Source organism: Cydia pomonella, chromosome 28 (assembly GCF_033807575.1).
Source record: "Cydia pomonella isolate Wapato2018A chromosome 28, ilCydPomo1, whole genome shotgun sequence".
Lineage (NCBI taxonomy): Eukaryota > Metazoa > Arthropoda > Insecta > Lepidoptera > Tortricidae > Cydia > Cydia pomonella.
Window position 1 is genome coordinate 8,068,454 of NC_084730.1, and position 20,298 is coordinate 8,088,751.

General features: G+C 38.1%; 1 protein-coding gene across 1 annotated transcript in view; it reads left to right on the forward strand.

Moving 5' to 3' along the window:
• The window catches only part of LOC133532858 (MAP kinase-activated protein kinase 2-like), a 41,624-nt gene extending 21,756 nt beyond the window's left edge, over positions 1-19,868 (forward strand). The window contains exons 2-8 of the mRNA XM_061871709.1: positions 2,742-2,867; positions 5,554-5,691; positions 6,325-6,531; positions 10,168-10,299; positions 10,926-11,048; positions 14,054-14,206; positions 16,566-19,868. Coding sequence (XP_061727693.1) covers positions 2,742-2,867; positions 5,554-5,691; positions 6,325-6,531; positions 10,168-10,299; positions 10,926-11,048; positions 14,054-14,206; positions 16,566-16,637 — 951 coding nt within the window. The 3' untranslated portion in view covers positions 16,638-19,868. The remainder of the gene's footprint in view (positions 1-2,741; positions 2,868-5,553; positions 5,692-6,324; positions 6,532-10,167; positions 10,300-10,925; positions 11,049-14,053; positions 14,207-16,565) is intronic.
• The last annotated feature ends 430 nt before the right edge of the window (positions 19,869-20,298 follow it).

Genomic DNA, 20,298 nt, shown 5'->3' on the forward strand with positions numbered 1-20,298 from the left:
AACATAGAAGAGTGATACAGAGATAATAGCGTTTCGTGTAGTTTTCTGCAAACCTTGAACTTATACTTGCTGCAGAACTAAGTGGCAAGTCAGATCATAATGCCATCTCTTTCACTCTTGGTTGGTCTTAACAAGGGTAAAGGAGATAGCACTATGATCTCAGTCGCCAGTTTTGCGGCAAGTATAGGCCCCATTCAAGTATCCATTCAATCCTGTTTCGATTAAGGGATTAACGACGTAATTTAACTACGTGACAATAAGTCAAAGTGTGGATCATTTGGTAATTAAAAGCAAAATGCGCAAAGCAGATAAATTATGCGCATAAATAAATACTGAACGGTAATTATAATTAGTAATTATGTAATATGAGTTCATGATGTATTCCATTAATTTCTTTAAATTAATTTAATCCAAGTAAATCATTACATCTTATAAAACAAATTCCCTACCGCGTCTGTCTGTATGGTCGCAAGAAACTCAAAAACTACTGAACGGATTTTCATGCGGTTTTCTCCTATCAATTGAGTGATTTGGCCCTCAGTACTCGGAGTGGAAACGTAAGCGTATCGTAAAAACGTTACGAGTACGAGACTCGTAGAGTTCAGTACCCCTAGTGTAAATAAATTCGATTTCCAAACGTGACGTACGCGTTTGCGTTTAGTCTCATTTTGTATTGAATTTCGAAAGAGCGCGCCAAGCGGGACGTTTTGGAAACTCAAAATCCTATACAAAATGACACTTAACGCAAACGCGTTCGTCACGTTATGATGTCGATCAAAGTTACACTAGGGGTACTGTACCCCTAGTGTAAATAAATTCGATTTTGAAACGTGACGTACGCGTTTGCGTTTAGTCTCATTTTGTATTGGATTTAGAAAGAGCGCGCCAAGCGGGACGTTTTGGAAACTCAAAATCCTATACAAAATGAGACTTAACGCAAACGCGTTCGTCACGTTATGATGTCGATAAAATTTACACTAGGGGTACTGGGCACCAAGCGTCGCGTAAGCGTAATCGTTTTACATGTGAAATATAATTACTTAGTTGAAATCATGGCGTCGCTGGCGTCAGATATCTCTCAGTCTTTGGCGGATGGATCGACGATCTTACTTTCTCGTGAAGAAGATTTTTTATTGTTTGATTATATCAGTAGTTTTGTTTTTTACGCCTGTATTACGCTACACCTGTCGTAATGACGACAGAAACCTGATACGCTGCGCTACGACGACGCTTCGTGTGCGGACTTGTGTTAAGTTGTTTGTGCTTGCAGCGCTCTCTTTCTACGCGCGTATTACGATACGCTTACGCGTCTCTTACGCGTCTCACGCTTACGCTCAGTGTGCTGAGGACCTTAGGTGTATAATTTGTTAAGGTTTGGGTCGCTAGTACACACATATTGTAAATTGCTTTTATCAAAGGCAATGAAAACGTGGGTCCCAGGAAATCGCAAAATGTCTGGTTGACGTAACTGGTGACCGAAGAGCATCCTTGGTACAATGCCTCAAAGGCTTTCCCGAGGGTCTACAATATGAGGTTTTTCAAAAAAGGAGTGTACAGATTTTTAAAGGGTCGGCAACGCGCATGTAACACCTCTGGAGTTGCATGCGCCCATAGGCTACGGTGACTGCTTACCATCAGGCGGGCCGTATGCTTGCTTGCCACCGTCGTGGTATAAAAAAATGGGCCTATTTTAGATTTAAGCTAGTTAATTTAGTTTAGTATTTGTACAATTACAGTAATACCTCTGATATATTTATTATGTAATAAATAAAAATGAAAACGAGTCGATTTAGTTGGATATTACATAAGTACGTTGCGGTTGTCGAGCAGATCGAAATTGTAAACAAATAAAACATCGCTCAAAAATTTTTGCAAAATGAAACCGCAAAATTTCTATAGGCCCATTCAAATCATTTTACTGAAGAATAAATACACGTTTCATTCAATGCTTCGTTATTTTGAAGTCGGTCGACATAAAATCAATATCGTTATGTGCAAATCATTCTATGATCAAAAAAGCGCTGGTGGCCTAGCGGTAAGAACGTGCGACTTGCAATCCGGAGGTCGCGGGTTCAAACCCCGGCTCGTACCAATGAGTTTTTCGGAACTTATGTACGAAATATCATTTGATATTTACCAGTCGCTTTTCGGTGAAGGAAAACATCGTGAGGAAACCGGACTAATCCCAACAAGGCCTAGTTTACCCTCTGGGTTGGAAGGTCAGATGGCAGCCGCTTTCGCAAAAACTAGTGCCTACGCCAAATCTTGGGATTAGTTGTCAAGCGGACCCCAGGCTCCCATGAGCCGTGGCAAATGCCGGGACAACGCGAGGAAGAAGAAGAAGCAAATCATTCTATGATCATACATAAATATGTAGTTATGTGTTATTTGTTAAAACTAAACAGTTAAACTCAGTTTTATACGATTGACATTAAGTGCTTTCTAAGAAAGACTGTCAATTATTGCAACTTTCAAGGCGTGTTGACTTCACACACGAACATGAAGGTAGTAAAGATACCGTATCAATTTTAAAAGGGTACATTTTCATCTCTCTAATTCAGATGCAAAGTTTCATTATAATCCAACACGTAGTTTTAAAATGAAAACGAAACTCCGTTCGTATGGTAAGGTGAAATTCGGCCCAGCTTCAGTCTTCAGTCAGTCTCAGGGAGGAACTTGAAGAGGAAGTTCTCGAAAGTATTTTTATATATTTACAATTTTAATAAATTTGTTTTTTCCAGGTGGTAGAATGCAGAGAAAAGCGCACAGGCGTAAAGCGAGCGTTGAAGGTGCTCCACGACAACGTGAAAGCCAGAAGAGAAGTGGAACTTCACTGGCGAGCCAGCGGGTGCATACACATCGTTGAGGTAATCACATACCATCGTTCACACTGTTAAGACTGTACACGACTAACAACTAAGCTTCTGACAGTACAAGATCACTGGCGTGCCAATGGGTTCATACACATCGTTGAGGTAATCACATACCATCGTTCACACTGTCAAGACTGTACACGACTAGCAACCAAGCTACTGACAGTCCAAGATCACTCTGACCTTGGTTGGAATGCAATACATTTTGTCAGCCAACTACCAACACGGTCGGGAAGTATCAAGGTCGCAGTGGTCGGAAGCCTCGTTTCCGACCGTGTAGTAGTAAAGTGGGTTGAAGGCGCTAAACGACAACGCGAAAGCCGTGAAACTACACTGGCGTGCCAACGGGTGCATACACATCGTTGAGGTAACCACATACCATCGTTCACATTGTTAAGACTGTACACGACTAGCAACTAAGCTTCTGACAGTACAAGATCACTGACCTTGGTTGGAATGCTATACAATTTGTCAGCCAACTACCAACACGGTCGGGAAGTATCAAGGTCGCTGTGGTCGGAAGCCTCGTTTCCGACCGTGTAGTAGTAAAATGGGTTGAATGCAAACGATAACGGGAAAGCCGTGAAACTACGTGGCGTGGTAATCAAATACCAACCATAAACCACACTGTCAACCCGTTGAATACAGTTCATATAATACAGTTCCAGGTTTTCAGTTTTGTTGCACGACGATCTGTCACCTGGATCTCCTATAATCTATACCCTTAATCATCATCTTCGACTGTCTCCATCCTAAATAATGTTTGTCCATGTGGCCTCTGTGCTCCTTTAGGATGTAACCGGAAAAATGTGTAGTATTGTATTATGATGCAACTAGATATACACATAGATAAAAACCTCTGACTCGACATTGACGGGCTTTTAGAGCGTTTTTTATCATGTATGTGACGCCATTTATCTTGATATTTATCTCGGCTGTTCTTCATATACATTACACATATTTATTTATATTGTGTAATTTATTAGTAAAAAAAATATAAAGTGTTGTGTTTTATTAATTTTATAACTTGATTTGTTAAAAATACAATTTAGTGATTCCTAGTTTCTTTTGCCCCCGTTGGCGGGAAGAAAAGGTGTTATGATTTTAACCGGTATGTCGGGTATAGACGTGGCTATGACTGTTATGTATATTCTAAAGATGCGCTGAGATATATATCACTCATTTCGCTCAGTGGATCTCTAGAGTGCGTAAAAGATGTAATACACGCAGCCATAAGTACAGTCAAGGTATTAAATATCGACACGGACAACGCGCCAAAAATATGTATACACGACCTTATTGCCTATATATTAAATTAGTGTGTATATATTTTTGGCACCTTGTCTGTGTCGATATTTAATACCTTGACTGTACGACCAAGATGGCGACTCACTCGATACGATCCCGCCATGTTTTCCCGACACCCTCCGAACCGCTAATTTCGCATATTCGCATCGTCTCACTCGTTTGACTCGGCGGGCTCATTCGAATCATGAGTGGGAAAGCGCGACCGAGTAACGCTGAGATAGATGAGTTACTCAGCGAGTTAAATCTTCAGTGAGTTAAAGAATGAGTGAGTTCAATCAAAAGATATAGTTCATTTAAATCACTCGCTCGTGAACGACACATGTCTAGTAATTACAAGTAAATCTTTACTTATACGTTCATAATTATATCACCGTATGCTCAAAATATTTCGAAACATTCGTGAAACAACTTCAATTGTTGTACAATGTGTAAAAGTGCTTAGTCACTGCGACATTCAAGAAACGATTGCGTCACCATTTGTATTGAATTTTGTTCCTGAGACCAATGCGGGTTTCTTTCTATACACATGCAGTGCCAGTGTTATTTATACGTCAAACTTCTATGAAATTATGACGTATAAATAACACTTGCACAGCGCGTGCTATCAAAATCGTTGCAGACTTGCCTTGGTCTGACTCTAGTTCTATTTTATATTTATATTTTATTTCTATTTTATATTTATTTTATATTGTAATTTTTTAATTGCTAGTTTCTATACAAGCGAACATGTTTTTAATGCTGACCAATAATATGTATTATATTTTGCTCTGACTTTTTTGACTGCTATAATCAGTGACTGTTCTGTAAATATTAATTTTTATCTTTTGCCACACCCCTAGGGGTTTCATGTACTATACTGTTATACCGTGTAGTGTATTGAATGCAAATAAAGAAATGAAATGAGTATTTTTATTATTTTTGTAAAGTAATTAATCGCGTTGTAACACGGGCATTACATTTAAATCCACCAAACAATTGAAAACAATGACATATCAATGACATTTTGCATTTACTATACTATCCGCCAAAACTATCTGGCCGGTCAGGTCATAATGCCATCTCTTTCACTCTTGGTTGGTCTTAACAAGGGTAAAGGAGATAGCATTATGATCTCAGTGGCCAGTTAGTTTTGCGGCAAGTATAGCAAAGGCCTCCTCTAAATCTCTCCAGTGGTTCCTGTCCATAGCCGCTCTTCTCCAAAACGGTCCCGCTGTTAGCGTTATTTCGTCTTCCCACCGGCAGAACTGTAAGCCTTTCTTGAAACTATATCCACTCTTGAAATTAACGGACTTTAAAAAAATACACCGTGTATTTTCATCAAACTGTTTAACTAACTAACAAGTGTCTAAAATAAACCTAACTTTGCCCACAGATAATCGACGTATACGACAACACATACAGCGGCAAGCGATGCTTACTCGTAGTCATGGAATGTATGGACGGCGGCGAACTCTTCCAACGCATACAGGACAACAGAGACGGAGCGTTCACTGAACGACAGGCCGCTGAGGTGAGTCCGACGTCGTGTCACCACAATCTAACAGATGGCGTTAGTATTGCAACATTCAATCAAAGAGAATTTGAAATAGGGGTGGATTGTCAAAGAAAACTTTAGCCACAGTAAATTTACTGTCATCTTTAGCCTCCTGGATCCCAGAAGCGATGTTTTGTTTTTGAATTTGGAACCATGTCTTGTTTAGTGAAAGTTAAAAATATTGTTTTGGAATTTGTCCTTTATAAAGGCCTCTGGGACTCAGGAGGTTAGACACATGATTAAAACTTTTAGATCGCCATTTGACTTTGATCCTTATTCTTTCACTGACATGTGTTAAATTTGTTAAATATCAAAAAGTGACGCCTGTATTAAATATCTAATCGTTGCGTATTTCCTATTTTTCGCACTTGTATCGTAAATAACTATTTGGTATCTTACAATATCTCATAGTAAAGCATCTTAAGGTACCTTGCGATATTCATGAGGCCTTGAAGATGTTAATCTTGACAGATACCAAAAGACAGTTCGTCAGTTGTCGTTCGGTTTGAAATGACAATATGACTTCGATTGTGTGTACCCGCGGCTAGTTTCTTGCGAATTTTTTTTTCAGACTTTTTTTTTACTTCATCAAACCTTTTTTTTTTTCAGATAATGCATTCAATATGCGTCGCCGTCCGCCACCTGCACGAGTCAAACATAGCCCACCGCGACATCAAACCCGAGAACCTATTATACACTTCAGCGGAACCCAACGCCATCTTGAAATTAACTGACTTCGGGTTCGCGAAGGAGACTCTCACACCGGCGGACACGCTGCAGACACCCTGTTACACACCTTATTATGTCGCACCTGAGGTAAGCATGCAAAATATACGCAAATCTCGGTAGCAACAGAATAGTAGACTCTAGTAAAGACCATACTAATACTAAGAACTTATACACTTCAGGGGAACCCAACGCCATCTTGAAATTACACATATTGAGCTTCTCACACCGGCCGTTACTTTGCAGGCGCCATGTTATACACCTTATTATGTCGCACCTGAGCTAACAAAAATATAATATACAAAGACATCTCAGTACTAACAGTAGTAGACAGGCGCACATTCATGACCATACCGATAGGATTAGTATAATGGCTCTTCTACACGATGGCCCAGCGCTGGACCAGCGAGATGGCCATGCGATGGTTGAGAGCACGCACTATGGAATGGGCTACGTGTAGATGCGTACGCACCATCGCTGGCCCACTACCTTCGACGAAAAATCGCCGCATCCCATCGCCATCTCGCCGCGTCATAAGCCATCCGACACCACTACTACCTTCTCTACATGCTGGCCCATCTTGGCCAGTGCCCAGTATGATGGCCCATCGTGTAGAGGAGCTATAATAAAGATACTGGAATACCTTCACAAAAGAAGAAGTAATTCCTGTAAACCCACTGCGGATTCGTGCTTGCACGCATTTAAAAATGGTTTATCTCTCAACCTTTTCAGTGTATATGTGACCGCGGCCGGCGAAACTTCCCACTTTATCGTCCCAAACGTCCCGCTTGCCATATGCACGTCTTGTCAGATTATTCGTATAAAGATACAAGCATATCTCGTCCTTATGGCAAGCGAGTGGGACGTTTTGCCGGCCGCGGTCACACATCGTAATTAGTATGTCAATTTCCTTAGCCCGCTGCGGAGCGTAACAAGCTTGAACTAGCTAGAACGAGTTAAACTAATAAATCAAATTTGATGGACATTGAATAATTTTTTTCTCATAAAAGTACGAATAATTTTCTATTTTAACTCTCCAAGGGGATAATTCACAAAGCGCCGCCCGGGGGAAAATGATTATTATTTACATTAGCCTGTTTTACACGAAGCTGTAATAATATTAGCTTCATCACAAATTCATAAAGCTTTCGTGGGAGTAAAGGAATTGGCGTTATTAACGGGTTTTATTAGTTGTGTAAATTTTATACAAATAGCAGATTAAGTGCCTTAAGAGGCTGTCAACACCCAATGTCCTTGAAATTGATGTTACTTAAACAGTTTTTTTAAGAAAGACTATTTGTTTTAGTCAAGTAAGAAAAATATATGTTCATATTAATTATATTTCAAAGACCGTGGTTGTACTCGATACACGATTGAACGAAATCCGCTCGATAGAAAATAATTGCAAAGATTAGTCTTAAAATCACAATTAAACGGTTTTATGTCTTTATTGTTTTGACTTATGGGTCTGCAATTAAAATCACAATTTCAAAACATTTATATCTAAACCGTGGTCGAGTTAAATATTACACTAATAGATAATCCACTTTTTTTATTTAAATATTTTTCTTATTATTCCCTTGCCCAGGCCCAGTAACATGCGACAGTGCTATCTCATTTACTCCGATACAAATAGACAGTGTGCGCGCTTTAGGTATTGACAGCCTCTTAAGACATTCTTTACCTTTCTTTTATTTTTTTTAAATCCTTATTAATTTAAATTGTATTTTTTATTGCATGTTAGTTATAAGATGTAATGTTTTAAAAAGTTGTGTCCCGGCGAGTTTCTTGCCGCCCACATATTGGGATACCCTTCTACAATTTAGGAGGGATTTAAATCTTCTCGGGTCAGAGGTGTAGGGTTAGAGCCGGCGTAGCTTTATTTGACGTACATAATATGCCTACTTGAATAATAAACTATCTTTACCAGCCAAGCTAATTTTACTATGGGTATAGGGACTAAATAGGTAAACATACACCGAGGTGGATGGAGTGGCACAGACAGTTAATACAAACCCGTTGGTTTTTGGTGCGGGTATGTTTTACACAAGACAAAATATAAGTAAACACTGTAAAAAAAAAATCCTACTCCTCTACTGTTATCTGTCATTTATGCATTCATTAACACGAATATAAGAACATACATAAAAGGTTTCAAAGAAAGTCTATAGCACTTGTGCTTTTAATCGCTATAACGTTACTGCGATTAATGGCTACCAACCTAACAAAATCAAAACGAATACAGTTTTAAACTAAGTGCATTGTTGCCAACTTACAAAATATTCATTTGGTTGCATAGTAAAAACAATTACTTCATAAGTCAGAAACACGCATGTGACACCCGTAATATATCAAACACCCATAGACTACGAAGACCGCTTAGCGTTGCTTGTTAGTCTCCGTAGGCTACGGTGGCCAAAATCGAGAAAAAACTGTCCGAAAATTTAATTTAGCAAGTAGCAAGTACCAGGGCCTCATGAGTTACGAGGAGGTGTCGCCGACCGGCCGGCCGCGGCCCGGGGCGGGCCGGGCGCGTAACAAGGTATGCTCGCGCGTCCTGGCTATACACTTTTGCTTTGTTTACCTAAATTAAGATTTATTTTTGTTGACTCGTAGGAAAAGTATTGTATGCAACGTTGTATAAGTAGGTCAAAAAATGCTCGTAGCGTATTCCTTTACAATGTTCGCCTACGCCTTCGCCTCCGGCTCACATTGTAACTCACGCCACTCGCCTTTTTTGACCCTTCTTGTTGCATAAAATACTATAACATTTCTATGCACATTTGAAGCTTAACTACATCCTTTAACTTATAGTTTGTTATAATAGCAAAGAAAATTTGAAATTGAGGTGGATTGTCAAAGTAAATTTTGTAGCCACAGTAAATTTACTGCCATCTTTCGACACATGATTAAAACTTTTGAAATATATCATATGATCTATGATTATGACACATTGTATTTATTAGACATATTTATACAGTGTGTTAATCCAATACGGGCAATAAGTCCAGACAGGCATAGAAATTACCTGTGTAATCATGAATCAAGAAGTGTTTTATAGTTACTTATAAATTTACCGAGCAACAATGTACTGTAAACAATACGAGACAACATCACATGACATTACGAGATACGAAAAATTATAATATAATAATAAATATTATAGGACATTATTACACATTAATAATTATTCATAATTATTTATAATGCTCTTATGTTTTTATTCTCATAATTTTTCTTTTCTTTTGTTTGTTTTTTGTTTTTGCGCGCACAAATAGCTCTGTTTTACTATGTAGAAACTACTTAATAAGCATGATGTTAAAATATTTTCATTAAGGAAACTGTAAGTCTAGTTTTAAGAAAAGTTCCTGTGCTATATATAACTATAAAAGACTGTTTGTTTCTTAAATAAATAAATTAAAATTAAATTAAATACGAGCTTTTTAAAGCGTTGACAGTTACTATAGAAAGCTCGCATCTCGTAACTCGTGTGTTTGCTCTACATTGCGAGCAGAAGAATTATTTTGTATGGTTAATATTTTCATTGTATTTCTAAGCAGGCGTCCATAGGCTACGGTGACTGCTTACCATCAGGTGGGCCGTATGCTTGTTTGCCACCGACGTGGTATTAAAAAAAAGCAAAGGTTATCTCAATATACTTCTTTGGTTCCATGCAACCCCCGTTAATAAGAGAAATAATGCAGTTGTTGTATTGTATTGTTACAGGTCCTAGGGCCTGAAAAATACGACAAATCATGCGACATCTGGTCATTAGGCGTGGTGATGTACATCCTACTCTGCGGCTTTCCCCCCTTCTACTCCAACCACGGGCTCGCCATATCGCCCGGCATGAAAAAGGTAAGAAATACGACCAATCATGCGACATCTGGTCACTAGGCGAAGTGATGTACATCCTACTCTGCGGCTTCCCTCGCTTCTGCTCCAACCACGGGCTCGCCATATCGCCCGGCATGAAAAAGGTAAGAAATACGACCAATCATGCGACATCTGGTCACTAGGCGAAGTCATGTACATCCTACTCTGCGGCTTTCCCCCCTTCTACTCCAATCACTGGCTCGCCATATCGCCCGGCATGAAAAAGGTAAGAAATACGACCAATCAAGCGACATCTGGTCACTAGGCGAAGTGATGTACATCCTACTCTGCGGCTTCCCTCCCTTCTGCTCCAACCACGGGCTCGCCATATCGCCCGGCATGAATATTTCAGGATCAAAATAGAAGTTTTCTTGATCTTGATACATTTAGGACAGACTAATGTAATGTGACGTCACATTACAACATCATTTTATCCTCAAGTAAATCATGATCGATTGACATTATTTACAAAAAACTGTCAACCAAACTGTAACCAATTGTATTATATCTTTCAGTGTATTCAACTAGGCCAGTTTAACTTATATTAACGATATACGAGCGCGTAACATTCCTCTAATAGTTATTATAATTCTAACTTTATCTTCCAGCGTATCCGACTAGGCCAGTACGACTTCCCCGAGCCGGAGTGGTCCAACGTATCGTCTGAAGCCAAGAACCTCATCCGGGGCATGCTTTGCGTGGATAGTGCCAAGCGCCTCACCATATATCAGGTATTTGATGAATCTTGCAGACATCATCATATACACCGTGGGCCAATAAATAGTAATTAATAATTTATTCCAGACAACATCGATCCATAGGTATACATTTACATTTACAAAAAAAAAATGGTGTATAACAGAAAAATTGTTGACTAGACATTAAAATTAAATTAACAGAGCATTTTATAATTGATAAAATAAAGATAAGTTGACATTTCATTGATAGATAATAATAAAATGAATTGATTATTAAAAGATTAATCTTGCTAAAGTGCTTAAATTTAGTTAAAATGTCAAAACTTAAAACTAAGAAACCCCGACAGAAATTAAACCATTTAGAGACTAAAATGTCATACAAAGTTTCCTGAAATCGATCTTGTTTTAGAATAATTGATTGGTTGACTGGTAGAGAATGCCTCGTGGCATTAAGTCCGCCTTTTGTACTATAAGATTGTTTTTCTTTTGTGCAATAATGATTAAATTAATGAATAAATGACATTTTTAGTGAAAATTTGTTTCTGGTATAATTTAGTGATAAACGCCTTTTTAGGCAAACATTAACGTTTTAAAGTCGCAATTTTTATCTGTAAATAAAAATAAACTTTAATCATTCGTTGTATGTTTTTTTTTTTTCGGAAAAAAATTTTTTTTTGCTAATTTGGTCAAAACTCATATAACATTTTTGGCTCCTTGTGACCTCAGAATTCCATGCTTCAAAACCGTCGGGTTTTATTGTCCCACGATTTATATGATAATGCTGTTTTATATACTGTCAGTGCCGCTTGAGAATTGATCCCAAAACTATATTGTGAAGAGAATAACAGCGTGTACAATTCAATTTAAATACCTACTTACTTTGACCTGACTATAGACCTATCGCCCTCCTTCCAACCATATCAAAAATATTTGAAAGATGCATGGCAGACCGAATCTATACATTTTTAGAAAAATATGATTTGCTGGAAGAAAACCAGTTTGCTTTTCGCAAAAAACGCTCTACTACCCTCGCAGTTTACTCATACATACAAACTATACTAGAATACCTTAAAAATAAACATTACGCTCTCGGTCTTCTGCTGGATATGTCTAAAGCGTATGACAGAGTATCCCATCCAATCCTCTTAACGAAACTGTATGAAATAGGTATCAGAGGCAATGCCTACTACTGGCTTAAATCATACCTCAAAAACCGACAACAATTCGTACAAATCGAACATCACCATACAGACTCTGGGCAACTACAAAAAATACAATCTAAGTGGATTACAATTAACAACTCCATTCCCCAAGGCAGTGTCCTTGGATGTGTGTTATTCTTAATATATATCAACGACCTCCCAAAAGTCACTAACCATAAATGTATCCTATTCGCGGACGATATATCCCTCCTTTTTAAACACGAAAACTACTCTAACGATTTTTCAAGTATAAAAGAAGCGTTCACTAATATTTCGGAGTGGCTACGAGACCACAACTTGGTAATAAACACATCCAAAACAAAAACAATACAATTTAGACCATATCAAAAACGACCTCTTGATCTAACACCAGTTCTAAAGGACCTGAACATACAAGAAGAGGCTGAATGCAACCTTCTAGGACTAACTATAGACACCCATCTCAACTGGAAAAAACATATAGCAAAAATAAAATCAAAATTATCTTCTTTCCTGTTCGCCTTCAGCATACTTAAGTCTAACACACACACCAATTGCGCCTTGTCTGCTTACTACGCATATGTGCAATCCTGGCTGAGCTACGGTCTATTGCTCTGGGGCCATACCAGCGACGCACATGACCTCTTTATCATGCAAAAAAAATGCATCCGCATATTAATTAACACTCCCCACCAGACTGAAAATTGTAAGTCTCATTTCCAGAATCTTCGAATATTGACCCTTCCCTCACTATACATTCTAGAAATAACGACCTTCGTAAAAAACAATATAAATCTTTTCCAATATAATAAAAGTGAGCGCCGTAAGGACATCTTAATGCTCCCAGAATCCGTTTTAGATATCTTCAAAAAAGGCCCATATTACCGCGCGATAAAAATATATAATAAGCTACCAAAGGTTATAAAAAACATACAAAAAGTACATTTATTTGCAAATCGACTCAAGACTATCCTTATAAAAAAATCATACTATTCCATAGACGAATTCATGCAGGACAACGATATAGATATTATATAGTGGTAGCTTCACAATTGTTACACAAATTAGTTAAGAAAAATCATATTTTAGATATAGGTAGCCTTGTGTAAATATAGTTTTAAGGAAATTGCCATACCCCCCGGGGTGCCATGTGAACTCTTTTATCACTTGTAACAACTTGTATTGTACCATGGTATGCAATAAATGATTACTTACTTACTTACTTACCTTAATTAATTCCTACACGTTTTGTTACTCTTACTCAACTACGCAATAACTCCTAAACAGATTTAGGTACCAATAAGGACACCGATAGCTTTTCTATTTTCCATGGCTCGTCCTGATTATAAGTATTTAGGAAAATATTTCAAAGGCTACTCCTACGATAAAGATCTCAACGATAAAAATCATATATTATATGATGAGTCGAAAGAAATCCACTGCTGGACACAAGCCTTACTCAACCTGCACTACGACCAACTTCGAGCAACACCGGCTTCCAACACGTCGGAAGGAAGGAGGCCAAGCGATATCTCACCGTACAAATCGTTCTGCCATTTTTTGCGGGGGGCAACGTGCACACAGTTCTTCTCACTCACTACATACAAAATTCAATCTGTAATGACGACACAAATACATAGAAAATGACACACGTCAAAGACAAATCTTTCACATGGTATGGACGAGTCACAACATGCACCGCCATAGGTACAGTTGTACCTATGCTTCGGCAGAGGGGAAATAGTATGAATGCCGTCTCCCTTCCCGGCGTTGCTCGAAGACGACCAAGAATAAAGCACATACATTCGGATTTCTAATTATTTTTTTCCAAAACCTAACACTATATTTGTTTCCCAGGTGATGTCCAGCCCCTGGATCCGCCAATACACCCAAGTACCCCAAACGCCTCTATACACCAACACGTTACTCCGCGAAACTGGAGAAGCTTGGGCTGATGTCCAGGATGAAATGACTCGATCACTCGCTACCATGCGCGTTGACTACGACCAGGTATGTTGCAGTGCTAGTCTCTAATATTGCCGCGGTAATCACTGACTATATGACCAGTGAAACGTGACGTGGATGAAATGACTCTATCACTCGCTACCATGCGCGTTGACTACGACCAGGTATGTTGCAGTGCTAGTCTCTAATATTGCCGCGGTAATCACTGACTATATGACCAGTGAAACGTGACGTGGATGAAATGACTCGATCACTCGCTACCATGCGCGTTGACTACGACCAGGTATGTTGCAGTGCTAGTCTCTAATATTGCCGCGGTAATCACCGACTATATGACCAGTGAAACGTGACGTGGATGAAATGACTCGATCACTCGCTACCATGCGCGTTGACTACGACCAGGTATGTTGCAGTGCTAGTCTCTAATATTGCCGCGGTAGTCACTGACTATATGACCAGTGAAACGTGACGTGGATGAAATGACTCGATCACTCGCTACCATGCGCGTTGACTACGACCAGGTATGTTGCAGTGCTAGTCTCTAATATTGCCGCGGTAATCACTGATTATATGACCAGTGAAACGTGACGTGGATGAAATGACTCGATCACTCGCTATAATGCGTGTGGACTACGACCAGGTATGTTGCAGCGCTAGTCTCTAATATTGCCGCGGTAGTCACTGACTATATGACCAATGAATTCCATACTAGTAAAGGCAAGTCACAACAGTTAGACATACAATATGACAATATTTCCATAAAAGAAGTACAGCATGCGCGATTTTTGGGTATTTTTATTGACAAACATCTAAACTGGAGAGAACATGTAGACACATTATGTTCCAAAGTAAATAGATTTGTATTTGCCCTGAGAAGAGTTAGCCAAACTATTTCCATTCAGGCAGCGTTAATAGCATATCATGGATATGTACATTCGATTTTAAGATATGGCATAACAATCTGGGGATACTGCACTGATAAACATAACGTATTCATTGTCCAAAAGCGCTGCATTCGAGCCATATTTTCAGTTCATCCTAGAGATTCATGCCGTCCATATTTTATAAAACATAGCATTCTTACTTTTCCCAGTCTCTATATTTATGAAGTTTCTGTTTTCGTTCACAAATATAAATACCTATTCACGAATAATAACCCATTGGATTGCCGCGTAACTAGACCTAAATACAGACACAGATTACCTAAGCCATATGTAAACTTGTCACTCACTGCAAAAAATGCCTATATTATGTGTATCACAATTTATAACAAGTTACCTGATCGTTTTAAGGATATGGATCTCAAACTGTTCAAATCAAACACAAAAATGTGGCTTATAGAAAAATGTTTTTATTGTGTTAATGATTATTTAAGTGACTCATAAGTATTGTTATTCTTTAGATAAATATGTAAATACCTATATATGATGCAAATGTATGTACACCTGAAAAGGTAAAGTCTCAGTGTAACGGAATGTGTAATTGTATATTCGACCTGCAATGTAACCTGATTCTTATATACAATAAATAACTTTGAACTTTGAACTTTGAACTTGAAACGTGACGTGGATGAAATAACTCGATCACTCGCTACAATGCGCGTTGACTACGACCAGGTATCTTGCAGTGGTAGTTTCTAATTGCCGCGATAATTGATTATATGACATAAATCCATACGGTGTGGCATATTTCCGTACGAAAGCATTCGCACCTTCGCACGGAGAGGCGGCGCCAATTTGTTATACCAAGCGGTTATACAAATCGAGATTCTACAGTACAAAGTTAAAAATCGCAGCATTGGACGTCGTTCCGAAGTGCGGAGCAGTGTGATAACCGACATAGATCTGTTCCTTTCTGACTCTTGATATATGATAGAGCCAACGAAGTGGGAGAGTCTAGCCAGTGACCGTCCACGTTGGAGGCAAATTGTGCAGACTCAGGTGCGTCAGTTTGAAGCCAGGCGGCTCACAGAACTCGACGCTAAGCGCGACGAGCTGAAGGCCTGACCACCTGCGGCCATACTTTACAATTATGTCGGAGGGGTGCTGACTTGCAACGAGTGTGGTCGTACATTTGCTGCAAAAATTGGCTATATCAGTCACCTGAGAGCGCACCAGCGACGCTCTCGGCGGTAGAACGCAGTCGCTGTGGCCGAAAACGGCTAGGACATGATGATGATGATTGTCATGGTAGTCATTGAACAAAATTACATTAATTGTGAGCTGGGAATAAGTACTACAACCGTCTACGACCAGGTTTTTAAGTTTCTGCGGTAGTGTTTGGCAATATGGCTAATATTGCCGCGGTATTCATTGCCAATATGACACGTATCAACCACGGCAGTCCCAATTTTTTTTTTCTTAGATTTAAATTCTTGGGTTTAATGTTACTTTTTAAATTGCAGGTACAAATCAAAGCACTGGAGCAGAGCAACAACTCCCTGCTGAACAAGAGACGGAACAAAGTGGGCGCCTGAGACACAGAGTTCTTAGATTCTACTAAACTATAATAACGGCTCACTCACAGCAGTGGCGGCGCGTCCATACAACTCGGTTCCTACTGGCTTGCCTACCATACACGGATTCTACAAGTGTTTAACGAAAGGCAAGTCGGCATGCCTATTGACCTCCTTATCTTACAAGTTTTGAAGAAAAGGCAAGCTCCGGCTTGCCTAAGTATGCTTACGCTGCCACTGAAGTACAGTAAGCAGTAGAAGTACTCGTATTAAGTGGGTGGGTGGGTTTGTGTTCAAAATTATCTGACCATATATCTAAAAAAAATAAACATACAACCGAATTGATGACCTCGTCTTTTGAAATCTTGAAGTCGGTTAAAAAATAGGAAGGCCTAGTTTGAATATTTGGCCATAGGTATACTTTTAAAATTTTGCTTGCTATAATCGGATTTACTATAGCCTCCTAAGACCCAGAACAAATAATTTGTTTTTTGAATTTGGAACCCTTAGTTACATAATAAAAGTTCAAAATAGATTTTGGAATATGTACAAAAATTTGTACTCAGGGTCTTAGGAGGATAGGTTAGAATCATGATTTTGGGTTTAGACATTTTTTAATGTGTCATACGTATTTTTCAGCATTTTTAAAGTCTTGTAGTCAGACTTAACCAGATAAATAAATAATAGAGACTAATGTCTATACAAATCATATAGGATTAAAGCTTAACTATCTACAACAAATTATTACTGAGAACCAGTTATATACAGTCTTTATTGTTACGGGTCTCTGGGTAAATAATATAAGTGATTAATGTACCTGCTGGTACTTTATATACACAATTATTAATAGGAAAAAATATTGCTCCTACTACGCATAAGTATATGGAAAAATGCACGGGTGTACAGTCAGCATCAAAAGTAGCGGATCAAATACCGTTTCATAAGTAACTACCATTCTGTAACAGCTTAACAAAAAGTGATGTCTTTAATATAGTACAACTAAGACTGTAAAAGATGTACTTTTGAACGCGAATTTTAGAAATTAATCTATATTTGGAGATGTTATCCGGAATATCAGATACTTTTGGCGCGTTGTTTCATCCGCTACTTTTGATGCTGACTGTACGTACCCCTTTTTACAGTGTATTAAAACATCACCAAGTTTTAGGATTAAGTATAAAATGAAAATAATCACAATAAGGTAGAAGTACTAGTGCTCGACGCTGCACTAGTACTCGACATGGGCACTTTATGCCAAAGTGACAAGGATTAAGTTCGAATACAGAAAAATCTTCGTTCTCAGAAAAATCTGGTGGCCTAGCGGTAAGAGCTTGCGACTTGCAATCCGGAGGTCGCGGGTTCAGACCCCGGCTCGTACCAATGAGTTTTTCGGAACTTATGTACGGAATATCATTTGATATTTACCAGTCGCTTTTCGGTGAAGGAAAACATCGTGAGGAAACCGGACTAATCCCAACAAGGCCTAGTTTACCCTCTGGGTTGGAAGGGCAGATGGCAGTCGCTTTCGTAAAAATTAGTGCCTACGCCAAATCTTGGGATTAGTTGTCAAGCGGACCCCAGGCTCCCATGAGCCGTGGCAAAATGCCGGGACAACGCGAGGAAGAAGAGAGACAGAAAAATCTTCGTTGTTCAAATTTAACCTATATTTCCATGAAATAAAGTGCCCATGTCGGTGACTAGTGCAGCGTCGAGCACTAGTACTTCTACCTTACAACTTAGACGTAAATATATATTTTTAATGACAGATACTAACTTTAATTTAAAGGAACCCGCATTTTTCTCCAAATGTTAGTACTTATTTTTATTACATAATTATGAGTAAATCAAGGCAATTAGAGTGCCTATTGCATCAGGAAAAAAAGGTTAACTTATAAAGGTGTCGATTATTTATTATTTCAAAAATTCTAGCAACACAGTGATAAAATGGTCAGTATGTGTTATGTCTATCTTTTGTCCAAAGCAGTGTTTCGTCTTTTGTATATCAATATTAATATACGTATAGATAAATGGCCATAGTAATGAAAGCATGTCAACTTTGCCTAACGAATAATTTCCTTTTACGTTTGTAGTAATTAAATAATTAACTAGTAAAATTTATTCAAGCGAATTTAGATATTAACAATTTTCTAATTATGTGGGCAAAGTCACCCACTAGTTGAGTGGGCAAAGTTGACGATACGAAGTTATATGATCATTTTATTAACCATGGTCGTATGCTTGGACAAATAAATGTAAAATGGTTGTAATATAAAAGACGTGTGTAATGTCAATTTCTACTCTTAGGTGCTATTGCTGAGCTTTCTATGCTTTTTCGTAAAAACACCTATTTTATTGAAATGGTATTGTATCTATCTTACAAGAATAGTAAAGTTAAAAAAAGACAAACATCGCATTGGCGTTTCGTAAAGCTTCAAATAGCTTTACGGACTGGATTTCAAATGACTCGCAATCGACATATTTTCTTTCTTTTTTGATCAGAAAAATTAAGCACCAAAAGATAAGCCTATACCAAGCCATAAATTAAGTCAAACCTCTAAATGCCAGGGCGTTTTGCTGTTTATACTATTTCTATGAAATCGGGTGAGCGATATCACGCCCTCCCTTATTGTGGGCGTTAATTCTAATAGGTAAATAATTATATATACGTATATACTATATATATTAGCCGCTATTTGATAGGTTCGACTAGCAAATGCTACCTCTAAGCAGGTACTCTGTCAAAATCTTGCTTTTTAGGATTAAGAAGTGTGTTATTTTTATGTTTGCCGTCCAAACGAGAGATGTAGGGAATATTTTTTGGAAAATGGAGCATTATTTTTCTAGTTTATTAAGGATAAACGAAATGACATGGAATTATTATAAAACTTTCGATTATTCTTATAGATTGGAATATTTACTACATATATATATATATATAAACTAGGAGACAAATTATGTGCTTAGAAAAGAGGGAAGTTAGTATTTTTTACAGACTAGACTCCCTCTCGCATAAAAAAACTATTAAGAAAATAGGGGCTTTGTCTCGTTAAGTAAATTAGCATAACTCGTAAGTCACAAACATGAACGCTGTACATATGACATCACATTGCCATTATGTATGTAGATATAGGTACCTAGTTTATAGTATATGTAATTTGCATTTGTTTTTGCTGAAATCCAATTTTTTGTTTGATGTAACTAAACTACTTAATAAAGGTATCGTTTAATTTATGATATAAAACATCACAAATTCAGGAAGATGGAAATATTTTTTGTGTAGTTTCGAAGGATTTTGGTAAAAACTGTAACATTAGTTGTAACTGACTTAATTATTGTGAATAAGGTGCGTGATTAATGGTTATTAAACTACAATAATATATATATTTTTTAATTACTCTCTAACTTTGCCCTAATTAATTACAACTTTGCCCCAATTTATATTCAATTGTAAGTATGTAATAATTGAGCCTCTAAACTTGAAATGAAACGGCATATTTTAAATAGTTGTTTTATTTATTATTTTTTTATTAACCAATACCTTAAGCAATACAGTACAGATAGCGATGCTTATATTACGAATGTACAGCAGTCGCCTTCGAAAAGGCATAAGTCACATTATTAGAGCTCACGCCTTCTCCGGGCGTAGGTCTCCAAACAAAAAGCAAACGACTAACTTCGAAGA